Source organism: Taeniopygia guttata, chromosome 15 (genome assembly GCF_048771995.1).
Source record: "Taeniopygia guttata chromosome 15, bTaeGut7.mat, whole genome shotgun sequence".
NCBI classification, from domain to species: domain Eukaryota; kingdom Metazoa; phylum Chordata; class Aves; order Passeriformes; family Estrildidae; genus Taeniopygia; species Taeniopygia guttata.
The window spans coordinates 12,262,602-12,278,093 of record NC_133040.1 but is presented as its reverse complement, the minus strand read 5'-3'; the positions used below and the strand labels follow the sequence as shown (position 1 = coordinate 12,278,093).

At 41.7% G+C, this 15,492-nt stretch overlaps 1 protein-coding gene across 1 annotated transcript in view; it reads right to left on the bottom strand.

Annotated features, from left to right (window-relative positions):
• AACS (acetoacetyl-CoA synthetase) overlaps positions 1 to 15,492 on the bottom strand; it is a 37,515-nt gene that overhangs the window by 16,431 nt on the left and 5,592 nt on the right. Inside the window, exons 3-8 of the mRNA XM_002188690.7 lie at positions 14,934 to 15,054; positions 12,002 to 12,115; positions 6,040 to 6,137; positions 1,911 to 2,025; positions 1,335 to 1,416; positions 1,079 to 1,226 (exon numbers count right to left, since the gene is read on the bottom strand). Coding sequence (XP_002188726.1) covers positions 1,079 to 1,226; positions 1,335 to 1,416; positions 1,911 to 2,025; positions 6,040 to 6,137; positions 12,002 to 12,115; positions 14,934 to 15,054 — 678 coding nt within the window. The remainder of the gene's footprint in view (positions 1 to 1,078; positions 1,227 to 1,334; positions 1,417 to 1,910; positions 2,026 to 6,039; positions 6,138 to 12,001; positions 12,116 to 14,933; positions 15,055 to 15,492) is intronic.

The window sequence follows — 15,492 nt, the reverse complement described above, 5'->3', positions numbered from 1 at the left end:
CCCACCTCCTGTCTCCTTCACAAACCCTGGATTTGTGTCCCAAGGGACCATTTGGTACTGCCTGATATGATCTCCTCCGGATTGATAACTCAAAGCAGTGTTTACAGCAGCAGGGGATTTGTCTGGGGGCAAATCCTCCAGTCCCTGCCATCAAAGAGAGGCAAGAACACACACACTGGGGGCACAGCATCAAAGGATCCTGCCCTCGGGCCACCCAGCCCTGCAGGATGCCAGCAAACTGCAGAAATGAGGGACTGGCTAAAAAATGTGCAGCTCCATTGACACACATTGCTACAAAGGCTCCAGACAACACATCCTGCCTGCCTGAAATGGGGAAAAACCTGCCTTCTGTTAAGGATTATAGCAGAATTAAAGTTTCAACACTGCTGCAGTCACTTCCTCTATTTTTAGGACTTTGGAACATCAACAGCAAGTGGAAAGCATGTGAGCAAGGGTCATTCTGCACCAATATCAGAAACATTTAACATGGGTTAAATTAAATTTAACATGGGTTAAAGATATTATCGTTAGCCACAACAAGACACTGCCTCAAGCAGCTCCCATACAGTGCAAAACCTGCACTCAAGGAGATTCCAACTCTCTGCCTTCCTTCCCTAAAGGATTGATGAGGATGATTTACTCTAAACTGATAAGCATGAAGTAATGTTCAAGGTAAAAAATTATCCAGATAATAAAAACTGCAAGCTCCCCATGGGCCTCAAGCTAACAATGTCCAAAAATCAGTTGTAAACACCCAATTTAAGTTCTTTGACTTTTCTTCAAATATCAATCCAGCCACTTCTACTGGTGCTTTCATGAATGACACTTGCTCCCAGGAATCACCTGGAATCTGAAAGGTCTCCACACTGATTTCTCAACCAAAGTATTTTATATCCTTACCAATCCACATCTGCTTTCAAACAGCCACTAACACATAAAAAGGTTCACTGTCAACTTACTGAAAAACTGTCAGCAATCAATTCTTCCTTAAAATACATCACAGAGTGATGCTGCTAAAGGAAAAATGTAAGGCAAGCAGTTGAGCAGAGCCAGTGCAGCTCCAGGAGGGAGGACATACCCCTGCCGAGTGAACCATGCATTTTGGTGCCCCTGTGGTGCCTGAGGAATACATGATAAAGAGAGGATGGCTGAAAGGCAGCTGCTCAAACTCCAGCTGGGGAGCCTGGTCTCCTTTCCCCGTGGCAAGGAAGTCTTCTAAAAAGACACTGCATAAGAAGGAAGGGGGAAAAAAAAGGAACATTTCAAAACTTTCTGAAAGCAGTACCCCAGCCCATGTGTAAGATCACCTCTGTACCCAGCAGTGCTCTCATTACCTGTTCGGAATCTTAGAAATATCTATGGTTTCTCTTGAAGATACATATGGAATCACCACCACTTTCTTTAGGTCTGGAAGCCCTGGAAGAAAGAAGAAAATTATTTCCTACATTCAGTTACATAAGAAAAGGTCTTTTCTGCCCAATTGAATCATACAGTGTAATGCACTAAGTAACAGAAATAATTCTGATGCACTGACTATTGAAACCCCAGAGGACTGAATTGCTACCCAAGATGTAATTTCCTCAGTGCTGCCAGCCTTTTATGTGGAAAGCTGCAAGCTTTAGTGCTGTAATACCTCCCCATTTGTCTTCAGCAGCACTTTGCTTGAGCTTAAAAACACCATCATCAGCCCCTGCTCCCACTGTAGGCTAATTTCTGATGATCTATTAAAGTTAAGCAAGCAGAAGACTATTAAAATTACAGAAAAGACCATTCAGCTTTTACCCAAATCTGTTCTGAAAGCCTCAGTGGCCACTGTGACACTGTACAGAAGAAAGGACAGCAACAAGCAGTGGCAGGGCAGGCTCTGAGTGCTCACAGAGCCACAGACCAGGTGGGATGCACTGAAATACCTTTTACCACCCTCAGCAGCTTTTCCAAGTGGTTGTGCTCTTTGCCATTATATATAACAGCTTCAACAGAGAAGATGAGCTTAGGCTGGATTTGGGAAAATCTGTCCAGTACACCCTAGGGATAAAGAGAAAAATGTGTTAAAAAATGAAATTAACTGTGATAGTAAGAAAATTCAGTGGGAGCTAAATGCAAATTTCAAAACAAGCAAGGAGTAAGGACAATAATGAACAGGAGAGTTGTTAAAAGACTGCCTGCTTGTCTTTCACTCACACGGGATCTCTGAAGCACAACAGGTTTGTAACAATCTATTTCATGACCCCCAGCCAGATCAGCCCATGATAAAACCCCCATGGATCACTCGGCGAAGGGCCAAGCTCACAAAGTCCTAAACAGCTAAAAAATCACCTGGCAGGTCAGATTAGACTCATGTAAAACAGGACAAGCAGGGTGATGTGAGCAGGAATTGGACACTTGGCGTCCATGAAGGTGCACAGGACTCCTGGCTGCCCCTGCAGGAGCAGCTCCATGTGCCCCCAGCTGCTCTGCCAGAGCACCAGGACAACAAAACCATCCTGGGGAGATCACTGATGTGCTGAGGAGCCCCCACATGGACTGGCAGCTTTGTTCTGCCACCATTAACAAAGGAAACCTCAGCACTGGTTTTTAGCAAAATAAATTGATGTTGAACACACACAGACTGCCAACAAAAGATACCACAGCTCCTTTAATATCTCTACAGCACAACAAATTCAAATGCTAAATTTTCAGGTGTCTCCTCCAGCTTACACTGTGTTCAGGAATTTACCACAGCTATCATCCTATTTGAGATTAAAACCCTTCTGGCATTTACTGTTTTCCATGTACACTGTATGCAGCAGCCTACCAGAAATGGATCTTTTTGTATTCAACAGCAAGAAGCAAATCCTTTCAATAAAAGCTCTCAGCACACACTGATGTTCAAACCTCTCTAGCTCCATTACTTGAAGCATTAAGAAGTACAAGATTATACAATAGTGTAAAATTGTCAGCTAAGTGTTCAAGAACAATCTCCTAAATCACGTTGCAGAAATCAGACTTGAGTCATCTGTTTATTCTTCCCAGCATTCTTTATTTTTCTGTTTTCTATTTTGCTCTCTACATTGTAGCCAAAATGAGAAACAAATTATTACCAAATCTGAAGATGAAAGCAAAAACATCATGATCAACTCATCTCTGTTAAATTCCTTTCCAAGCTGGGCTGCTCAGCATTGCAAAAAAAAAAAAAAAAATTGCTGCAAAAAGACAGGAGTTCTGTCCTGACAATTTCTCCATGCTGTCTCCTCAGGAAACCACAGGTAAGGGATATGGCTAAATATAAAAATATTAGCTGAGAATGGCACTTAACAGCTTTCCCTTCTATCAAACATGTATTTTCTTGTCCTTGTTCACATTATTAGAAAATACAGTGACAGTGCACTGACATTCAAATTTATCAATTATTTTAAAACAAAAACTCACCAGAATCTGTTCTGGTGACAGAAGTTTTCAAGAAGCCCCTAGTGTGTTACCTAACAAACTCAGAAATGGAGATTTAATTAATACATTACAGTTACTCTCTAAGGGAGCATGAAGTGAAATTTCCTGCTTCTTTGGTAAATTCTCTACCTCCTGCTTTGCTCCATTTCCCAGGAACAGACCAAGCAGCCACACACTGCCGTGTGCATTTGTACATACCCTCATGCTGAGTGCAGGGCACACACACCCCATTTCCATGCTGCCTGATGCTTAAAAATTAAGACAATGAGCACTAAAGGTACTCTAAAGAGAAGAATCAAATCTGAAGAGAAGTGTGACTCAGAAGCAGAGATGGCTCCAGCTCTCAGGGTTCTACCAAACCCACTAACACACCCAGTTAGATTCATTAGCACTGGCAGCACCAAATCCCACAGGGCAGCCTGGTATGGTACAAAGGCAATACAAACAGATGGAACACGGAATTGCTGCACTGGAACTTCAATCCAACCAGACGGCTCAGCAAGGAATTCCTTCCTAAAAAGCTCAGGTGTAATGGATCATTCTATTCCAAGAGCCTCCAGTTCAGTCCAAAAAATTGTGCAGGGTCCCCACAAATGGAGCTGCACTGAGCTCACCATTGGCTCCTCACCCAGATCTGGGAGCAGAGTTTCTTCATGAATTTACAAATCTCTCAAGGTCTGGGTGTGAAGGTGACCCCAAGAGTGTAAAATCCTCATTTCCCAGCCCTGCAGCCAGAGAAGGAGTCTGAATGTGCAGGATCAGCTTCTCAAGGGTGTTTATTCTCCCTTCTCTAGAACTATGTATTTTGAAATAAATCAGAATTCTGTTCTCTCCTCTTCATTCCCATCCTGTCTTAACAGCATCAGAACCCCATTCTAAAAATCCCAAAATTCGACTTTTTCACCCTGTGTTAATTCAAGTATCACACTACTCAAACCCTTGTGGTTTGTAATTCCTCACACAGAGTTGGCAGCTTTTTCCACAGGCTAAAATCAAAGCCACAGGTGTTTTTGACTTGGTGCCAAGGTCTGTGAGCCCCTGCCAGGGTCTGGGGGCAGCCAGAGGGATGTGCTGGATTCCCACATGAATCCAACCATTTCTCATGCGCAGGCCACCACTTTGCCATTAATTTCTGGGGCTGGATAGATACCAGGAGCAGGGAGATGAAACAGCAGCTGCCAAGAGTGGCGTGGTGCGTGGGAGGCAGCTCGGTGCTTCTCTGACAGACTTCCTCAAGGCTTGGAGCCTTTGGAGGGATGGCATTCAGAGCCTGCAGTGTGTAGGCAGCTCTGAGGAGTGACATTTCTGAGCTCCACAAAGCACACACACACAGTTGGACTTCAAATGTTGAAAATGCTACACTATTCCTCCAAGCACAAAAATCCTGGTGTGTATTAACAGGACTAATGCAACTTCAGAAAGGGAGGAATAGCTTTTCCTCCAATGTCTCTGAGGGCCTCTGCTGATCTGCCTCATGATTTTATGATTTGAATTCATGCCAACACACGCTGCCAAAGGAAAATAAATTATATTGATGGCACTGCAGCTCCAAGGCCAAGTTTCATTAAAAAACTACCACAAAAAACTAAAAGCTGGTCACTGAAAACAACAGCACACCAGTATGGACAGAAAACATACCAGTCCTTTGTAATTCAAGTAAAGTGAGCAATCTTCCCCCAGATAAGAGATCGAATCACATTGCACAAAATACTCCATACCATCATTACAAAATATTTGTAGAACAGATTGATCATTACAGGCTGTAATGATTTCTTTAAACATTTTTTTCCCAATGATACACCCTCAAGTGTAAGAACATGGAATACTGCTGCCCTCTAGTGCTAATCCAGGAATGATTATTCCACACATTTCCCAGACACTGGGGTTAAAAACTGAAATTGAGGGGTTTATCTAATAACATTGTTCTCTGCACTGTGCAATTCAAAACCACTGCATTTTTCATATGTAAACTTTTAGATATAAGAAAGGTATAACACCCCCTTAGAAGTGATTTAAATGCATTGTTGATGTGTGCTAAAAACTTTCCAAAGGTATTTCAAGAATGCATTCCCAAAGTTTCCAGGGCACATCCATTTGGACATCATCATTTCAAAGACAGAATTTATTTCTACACTAAAAAGAGTTAATCAGGTTAGTGACATTAGTATGAAATTCCTCACTGCTGGCAGATAAAGCCCTGTGGAAAAGACCAACCAGGGTGGTGCTGAGTTCACCCTGACAGGCAGCAAAGGATGGGAGTACTTGGCAAAGAAATTGGAGTGTGGAAATTGGAGTGTGGCTAAGCCTGGGGCAGGATTTGGGAAGAAGACAGACAACTCTGCTGCACTGCTGCTCATTTTTACATTTAATGTAATGAAAGCCCACCAAGATCATGGAGTGCATGTGAAAATATCCCAACAGAGAGCAGCTGAAGCCACTCAAATGCCCCAGCTAAAGATCAGCAGTGAAAGCCAGCTGGAACAGCTCCGGAGTGTCTGGCTGTGCCAGGAGGTGGCAGCAAGGCTGAAGGGAACAGAAGCCATCTGCCACCTGAACTCACCACCCTCATGCCAGCCTGGGACCCTGCTCTGCACAGGCACTGAGGCTACTCACGTTAATGCCAAAGTCTGGGGATGTGGAACTCCAGATGGCACCAATGCTTGCAGCAGCCAGCATTGCTTCCACTGCGTGGATGCTGTTGGGCAAGTAACCTAGGGCAGAGGTGGAATGGTTAGAGATGGAACAACACTAAAAAACATATCATATATACAGTAAATAGGTTTTTTAAAAGCACCCTTTGGAGTCTTCCACACAATCAATGTCGTACCTTGAAGACAAATCAGTTATTACACAAAGAATTAGTAATAAACCCATTTATAAGAATATTTGTATTGGGGGTTTTAGCTACATTACTCCCAATTTACAAATGTTCCTGCTAATTAATAAGCTTTTCAGGATAAGAGGGCAGAACAGGGAAAAGAGTAACTGGGAGAGAAAATTAGTACATTGATTAGGGTATACAGAGATTAAGAATACAGCAGTATGCAGGGGCATAGAACAAGACCACAGGAACAGCCATCAGAGAAATAACCAATATCTGTAAGGAAAGATTATAAATAGCTCAAGAGCAGAGATTCAGCTTCACAAAGCTAAATGTTGTCTGGTAATCTTAAATACAAACAAGCAAAACCAGTGTCTCAGCTGATAAGGGAGTAACAGAGTGGGACAAGCCCTGGAACACTCCCACATAAATGTGGCTCTTCAGGTTTCTCTCATTAGCTTACAGCAAGATTTCAAGATTTAAATTCAATTTATCACGGCATACAGAATAAATTAGTGTCAAGAAAGTCAGATTTTAGTTTCAGTGAGCTCAATTTGAGCAACTCTCCAGAAGGTGCTGGGTGGCTGAGTCTGCATGGATCAGAATCCAGCCCACAAATGAAAAAGTGCAACTGGAATTTACAAACTACACCGAGGTGGATCAAAAACCTGGAGTTTCAGATCACCTTTCTTAAGCAACCAAAAAGATGGCCAAGGACTTTAAAAAAGCAGAGGATGGGCCTAATAGCAGTACTCTGACATCTAAATAGAATTCTACACTTGAAAGCAAAATTTAAATAGCAATAAAAATACTTTCCAACCTGTTTAGCACGCAAATATCAGACTGCAGATGCACCACAAGTATCTCCAGACAGCAAACACTCACCAGTGCAAGGCACTTCTCAAAGAAGGATTTTTATGGATGTACATTTCAGGACAGAAACTAAGAACACAGATCCTAACAGCAATTTCTGCTATGTTAATATTACCAAGTAGGAGGGTGCCAAGTTGGATTTTTTGTGAGGTTTTTCTACCCTGCTTGAAAAAAATCCTTTTTTTTTTTTCAATTTTTTACAAAGTGAATTTTAAGTCTTAAACTGAGATTTTCCTCATTTAAAAATCAATGAAATCTGTTTAACCAGCAGGGCCACTGCAGCTACTGAAGGCTGCTGTGCTTTTGGGAGTAGTAAATTTTAAAACAGCATTATGACTTCAGCCCAACAATTTCTGGAAAACACACAACTGTGAATAAAAGCTTCATGCTGTGTTAAGATATAAATTGCTCCCTAGAACTGCCTACAGGAGGTTATAGTAGTTTGTTCCATGAAGTTCTTAAGCACATAAAGTGCAGCAAAAACTCATGCCCATAAAACCATTATTTATTTTGCTATTTTCCCCTTTGGGTCAAGGTTTATGCAAGGTACAGTATCCCAAAGTCTTAGCAATTTTTCTTGTAAGACAAATATTCCTCCCTAAATAATTTGAAATATATGAACCAGAACAGACCAAAATGTCATTTTGTGTGACGAAAGCAGTTCTTTAATTGATGCCAAATATTTCCACTGAGTATTTCTTGGATGGGATCATCAGGGGGCCAGAGTGCAAGGAAAACAGAGATCTCTCCCTGTGCTTTGGAGCAGTTGTTACTTTGCCACAGCTTACAGGGCTCAGTTCTGTTCTAAGCAATTCTCCTTTTCACCTCTTCACACAAAAGCCTTCAAGGCAAGATCACAATAATCTGCTGATTATTGTGAGCCAGACAATTAAATCATTGCTTTCATCTGTCAGCTGGCTGTGAGGTGCTGGTTGAGTTTTGGAGGATACCAGCCAGAAGTGCCCGAAGGTACAAACCATGCACAGCAACTGACTCTGCATTTCTGTGCCTTCTCCCAGCCCCAGAAGCCTTGCTGCTCTCTGGGCTCTCACACATTTGTCCCAGCACCACCACAAATAAAAATATGGGTCTGTTCTGGCTGGAGATGCTCCAAACACAGCAGAGTAAGAATTCACATTGCTTTTCTCTCAACAGCTGAACGACATGAACTACATCTCCTGCCAGTCTTTCAGATTAAAACTGGATTCTCATTTGGAAAGAAGTTCATTTTTTCTTCCTCCCACATCTGAGATTTTCCAGCTGATCACAACAACTGCCACACAGGTCAAGCCCCCTGCATTTGTCTGTGCCCCTTGAGATACCAGCACACCCCACAGGTCCCCAGTGTCTAAAACTGGAGAAGAAGGAATGCTGCAGACAACGAGGATGAAAAAAGCCATCTTCTTCAGCTGGATTAACATCAGGCAGGAGTCACAGAGCAGTGACCACTGTGCAAAAGCTCTGTATTATAGAGGAATAATGGCACTGCTGATTTAAATATTTATCATGCTTGCTCATGTATTTAACTAGAGCCTCCATGTCTCCTTGAGATAATATTTTAGCTAAGGATCAAAACTAGGATTTATCAGCATGGGGAAGGCTACAGAAGGTATTTCTCCATCTCTGCATCTTCCCTTACCCCTTTCTTGAAGGTGGTAAGAAAGGTGGAAACTACCTTCTGTTACCAGAAAGAAAAGGATCTTCCTCCTTTGGGTGAAGTAGAAAGTAACTGAATAAAGGGCTCAAAACTCAGGAGCTGGGAACTCATCAAGCAGGAATATCAGAGTATGACACACAAGGGTCCCAGCAGCACTCCTCCTGACTTATAAAAATGCATACAGTCTCCATAAAAACAGAAATGAAAGCTTTATCTGACATAAACCCTGTGAAATCTCCAAGCAGGACAAGTGGCATTTTAAAAACACTGCCTAGATTTTTTTTTAAGAGGCACTTACAGCCTGATCTGCTCAGGACTAAGTGCCTCAGCATTTTCTGTCAGTTGCTATTTGCTTAATCTAGCACACACCAAGATAACACTTACATGTGTTTGTTTACACTGCAGCACTTTACCAACAGAATAGGTAAAAACTGATATTCAAAAATTTGATATAATTATGCTGCAAACTACGGCAAAAATCTGATTTTTCAGAGTGCTGAGACACATTCCATGCAAGCACTTAATGCCTTCATAAAGTTTAATAAAGGTTTCCTCTTGGAAAAAGAGGCTCCCAAACATTCAGTTTTGTGCATGGAGAAAAACAAAAATCAACAACTGAACTGGGGCCCTGCATCCAAGGTTTTGTCTGAGCCTTGAAAGAATAAATCAGAAAGTAGGAAAATAGAGAACAGCAGCTAAAATATCTTCTCAATGTCTTCTATTACTGAGCTACACCCGCTCTCAAACTGAGCAGAATTCAGAGAGCAAACTCCTGTTTTCCCTCTTCAGCATTTCCTACTCCTGTAGGACTTGCAAGTGGCCACCCTGCCTAACATGACTGTGGCCTGAAACTATTAGCACCCCTCTAATCTTCTTACAAAGCTAGCTTTAAAACCCACGTAAGCAACCAGAGCTAATACAGTTGCTAGAGATAAAATAGCAGCTTTAGACAATGTAATTCATTGATGTTTTGTTGAGGATGGTTTTGTGTGAAGGCAAGGGGAAGGTCAGATTGTAACTGCTGCCTTGTAACAGCAAAGTTGGCTACAGGGATAGAGTAGAAGCAACCCAGAGAGGAGAAACATCCTCCCAGTTGTGTTTTGTTCTTATTCTAGACATTGTTATTTGCCACTGGGAGACCAGGAGTACCTCACATGTGGATCTGGGCAGCTTGCAGTAGGTATTCCAAGCCTCTTCCAACTGTTCAAGCATCACTGACAGTACTGCAAGACATCTTCAGAGGAAGAAATATGTTTCACAATACATCTGCTTCAATTATGTTCACTGTTAAGTACTCTCAGTGATGGAAGGGGAAGAATGGAATGAAATCAAGCTGAAAAAAAAGTGCTGACACCACTGCCTGTCCACCCACACTCACCCACCTCCAGCTCCAACATCCTATTAGTGTCATGATGCAACCATAAATTGTACTGAACAAACTAGGGGGTATGTTAAGTGTAATGAGAAGTTAAAGCAGCCTTGTCTTAGAGGCAGCAAAGCATGGAGATGAAACTCACAGGAAGACAACACTAAGTCTCATGTGTAATTGTAACAGCTCAGATTTTAGGAGAAAGTGTCAACAAAGAGTGTCAGAACCTGTCAGGCTGACTACATGTTAGGCAGCTGTAATGAAGTTCATAGAATACCTCCTTTTTATTTAAAACCTGATTTTTCAGAAGCAGTAGAAGCATGCCCTGTGTTACTACTAGGAAGCACAGCAAGAATTGCCTCTCCCTCTGCCATCTGCTCTAAATTTTGGGAAAAATTACATCCCCCTGGATTCTGGCAAGTTTTGGAGAGGCTGATTTTTGATACCAAAAGTGGGTGTAGGACTCCAGCTTCCCTACTCAGCACTTAATGCCTCTTGCCCCACTCAGTTTGGGAAGCTTCAGCCTCTGCAATGTTACACTTGAGCTCTTCCAATGACTGCAAATATCCTCTGGCATAGCAGAGAAACATAGGAAAGAAATTTAGACCCCCATAGAAGTATCTGAAATGACTTTATTAATACTTTTTAAATTAAAATACCATGTATTTTAATTTAAATGAGAGGTAAGCCAGCCACCAAAACAAGAAAAAATCAAAAATCAGCCAGCCTGCAGTGCTAAACACAACAGTCATTAGCCAAAAAGAACTGTTACTAAAATTGTAATATCATTATTAGCAGCACAGGCTACAGCCTTATTTCAAGACCATGTTTTCTCCAGCTGCAAAGCACATTTTCCCTGCTGCTGCTGCTCAAGAAATGGTCAGATATGAACATGACAGCATTAAAGTTGAAAATTGAGATAAAATTCTAGCATCTCCATCTTCATTCAGACAAACCTTCTCAACTTCACTGTATGGTTCATACCTAATTAAGGATTTAGCCCTAATTCCATGTTAAAAACCAAGCCACCAGCTATGATAATTTCATGTTTCCAGTTCCAGAGCACATTCATACCACATGCAAGAAATGAGCTCTACTGAGTAGATTTACATTTCCAGATCACAGCTGTGGGTTTAAAATTTAGTTTTCAAGACACATGATCAAGTTTGCAGCATGCAGAAAACAAAACAAGAGTTTCATCACTGTGGGCTTGCATCATGTAAGAATTTACACACACTTATTTAGGATAATGGTCAAGCATTGCTCAAAGAACATGGGATTCCAGCAGCACAATGATTCAAACACCAGAACTGGCAGGTAGAACTGCCCTGAGCCAAGGAGTTTCAAGGATATTGCAGTTCCGACTTGCACTACACTGACAAATGGAAGAATATCACAAAGCACACAAAGCAGAGGTGAAGCAGCTCAGCTGGAAGACCAAACCCAGCAATTTAGAAATAAATGTAACTCCCTTCCAAGCCTGGACTGCACACTGGACAAGCAGTTCACATGACAAAAACCTGTTTATAGAGAAAACCACATATGACAGTCTCTTGACAGGAAATATTGCTGCAGAAGATGCTGCAAGGATCACAGGGCTCTAACTCTCATCTCATCTCTAACTCTCATCTCTTCCCTCTTCAGTGCTACAGAACCTACAGGCTAATCCAGGTTCCTTCCCTCTAGAAATGTTTTTCCTACAAATCTAAATACAGCAGCACAAGAGCCTTTTCTTTAGAAAGTTTATGTGAATTTTTCTGTGAAACACTATTTCACAGGCATGTTTCTGTAACTCTGACTACTCACACATTTCAAAGAAAAATTCCAGCTCCTGTCCCTTAAAAAAATTACTCACCCACAACTCTGTCTCCTACTTTTACTCCCATCTTCCTCATGGCTGCAGCATACAAAGCTACAGCTTGTCTCAGTTCTTCAAAAGTAACTTTGAGGATTTCTTCTTTGCCTTCCCCTGAGGAAAGAAAATTAAAGCAATCAGTCAGAAATCAGGCATTGAAACGTGAGTATAGTACAAATAACCAATCCTAGTAGAAAGCAATTCTAAGAGAACACTAATATAAATATTTTCACTTTTGGAGTTCTCTTATGCTGCACTAAAACCTCTTCTTTTTAATGGGAATCAGTATTAATGAGTGGTATTTGTTCAGTAGGCATGAGAGCATTTCTGAAGATAAACACCTCTGTAGAAACACAAACTATTCACTGGAGAAAGGTGTGCTCTCAAGGAGGATTGATGGTAAATAGATTGCACTCACCAAGGCTCATTTCTAACATGGTAAGAACCTCATTTTCTCTTTTTGCTCAGTTTTCTCATCAGGTCTAGGAAGCAGCACAAGCTGCCAAGTTCAGGTTTTATTACAGCAAGTCAGTGACTAGAAAATCATGCACATCCAGGCCTGACTTTTGGTGTGCTTTTGGAACATCTGCCTCTGCCAACATAGCACAAAGCAAACAAACTAAACTGGACTCAACTCACCTCTGAAAGGATCTGCAGAGTGCTTTCCCTATTGCAATGAATGTCAGGGTTACATAAGCTCTTAACAAATCACTCGTGAAACAAAACAAACAAACAAAGCTAAGTGTTATGAAAGCAAAAATCTGTCGCCTTGAAGTCCCTTCCTGTACCTCCTCAGTGTGACTGCTGTCCTGTTTTCACCAGCCAGCACTTCCCGTGAAGACACACGTGCCAAGGATGCCCCAGGAAAGGTGAGCTGCACCCTGCTCCTTTCAGAACAGCTGCCCTCAGACTGACTGCCTTGAGCAGGGAATGGCATTTTTTACTCTTTTGCCTTCTTAGACCTTCACAGCAGTAAGTCTGGACTTGCAGAGCAAGGGGGCAGGCCAGGCCCAGCTCCCTGTTCCATGTAGTTCATAAACTGAGCAGGGACTGCCAACAGAGCCACAGGAAATGAGGCACTGATCCTGCTCCATGAGTAAAGCCCCAGGGGAAGGGAATCACAAAAAAGACTCACCATGGGAGCCAGTGACAAGTGAAATTGTTTAGGAAAATTACATTTACATTCCTATGCCCTGTGACATCCACACAGCTCCCACAGAATCATCCCCAGTGAACACAAAGCTGAGCCAGGCCCCCAAACCACCACTCTGACCCAGCAGCAGGGAGTTAGCAAGAAATGCTCTGACTTAAGAGGTCTTAAGGAGATTAAACACAGAAGGTCACGAAGGAGATGCAGGTGGAAGTCTGCTCACCACAGAGGAGCCAACTGTTCACTCCAGCATTCATACTACAAGCAACCAGGAAATGGTTTTGCTCCTTTTGCTGTCACTACCTGTGATTATGCGAGTCTCTGATACACACCCCATGACTTCCTGACAAAAAGACCTACAGAACAATAACTACATGTCAAACCAAGCAATTCACTGAGTTGATAATAATTCCTGTGATATTTTAAGGTAACAATATTACACTCCACTTTCCCAAGTCACATGTTTAGCTTTTAACATTAACAAATCAATCACATCAATTCTACATACATTTAGAACTGATTTAATAATCAATGTTTGGCTTTCAGGTGCTCCACAAGATGCACTCAGCTACAGTGACTTTTTTTCTTCCACTAAATAATAGATAAGAAGCTTTTCTAATGATCTCAAAATCTGAAAGCGATGAGTCCAACTACTTTAAAGCCAGCTTTTGGTTACAAACCTCATTCCCATCAGACTTTACCAGATCAGTTCTTACTCCAACAAAACTGGGCCACAGATCTCACCATTCTCATTGAACTGGTAGTTGATTTTAATAAATATGAAAGCAATACCTCAATATTTTCAATACTTCTAACTACATTAGTGAAATGTAGCTGATAAGTATTTCTCCAGCAATAATCTTGCAGATTGTGATTGTTGTCTCACACAGCTGTCTCAAAACAATTTATTTGTAGCTCAAAAAACTGATTTCCATGTCACTAAAATCAAACTAAGATTGTTAACACCTACACAATCAATGCAGAGTCCTGCACCATTTTCTCTACTGAGGAGCTGCAAGGTTTCATTGCTCACTGATAAGCTCTTAAGAAGCATCACTGCTTGGTCAGTCTCATGGTAAGGATTAGGTCCAGCAAAGGGAAGCCCCAAATGCAGCTCCCTAAGGAAGCACTCACACACCTGCACACAAGTTAATCTCACCCAACCAGGATTAGAACATGTTTTAAAAGTTACCAAAGTCAGCAGACAACAAAAAGTCTCTTCTATGTCCTAACATGACCATCCTTATGAGTGTAAATAGATTTTACTAGGCTCAAATCTTTGCATAACAAAAATTAACTGAGATTTAGTGCTCCAGAAAAGTAAAATTCCAAGTCTTCCAAGCACATAACTGTTGTTTCTGTGGTGCCAAAAGCAGAGTTAATTCCCTGCCTAAACCCTACATAGCTCTCAGTATTCCCAAAATAAAAGGATAGGAAGAGACATTATTAAGCTACAGTGCCAAAATACTTCCTGTAGGCAAGCAGTAGGTGTGAAAGACAAATGTGAAACAATACCTCAAACACTGAGTGATGCTAAACACAGCATGACCTCCACTACCTCAATGCAGCTGAGCACATTCTAAGAAAACTTCATTTAAACTTGCAAAGGATTTTCCAGATCTATATTCCCAGCTTTTTTTTTTTACAGAACTGTATCACAGACTGTGCAGTGTTACTGACTTTATCACCCTTTTTCTCCTCATCCAGACCAGTTTAGCTCCATGTTTCATAAGGCCTAGTCCTGAGAGCAGCAAAGAAATACAAGGCATTAATTTCCCTTACTTGCTGCATAGAGTGCAATCTTGTCATTGTCCTTGTGCTTCAGGAGATTCTCTGCATAGTTCAGCCGGCTGCCCTTGAACCACTCAGGGATATCTGCAATACTTTTGGACGTATCCACCACCTGAAAGAAACACATTCCTGGAGAAATCAAACAGAATTGCTTTTTCACAGCATTGTGTAGAGTCAACTCATCCATTCCAAGCTCTTTGCAGACTTTATTAGGCAAGAATCACCTCTCCCAGCTTAGAGATGACAAACAGACACTGATCCTGTAATGAAAGGCCTGGAAATTTTAATTATTTGTCAACAATCACGTGCAAACACATCATTACAACAAAACCAGGGAAAGTTCCTTGCTGACAGCTCTACCTTTGGACCAGCCTTTAGCAAACAAGTAAAACAAACCATTGTGACTATATCCAGAGCAAGAGAGGCACACAGAACTCAGGAAAAGAGGGTTTGCCCCTAGGAACAGCCCAAACAGGGACTGAGCTACAGCACATTTGAACCCTGAGCCAGCCTCCCTCTTTGGAAGGTGTGAGCATCCACCCTTCCCCAC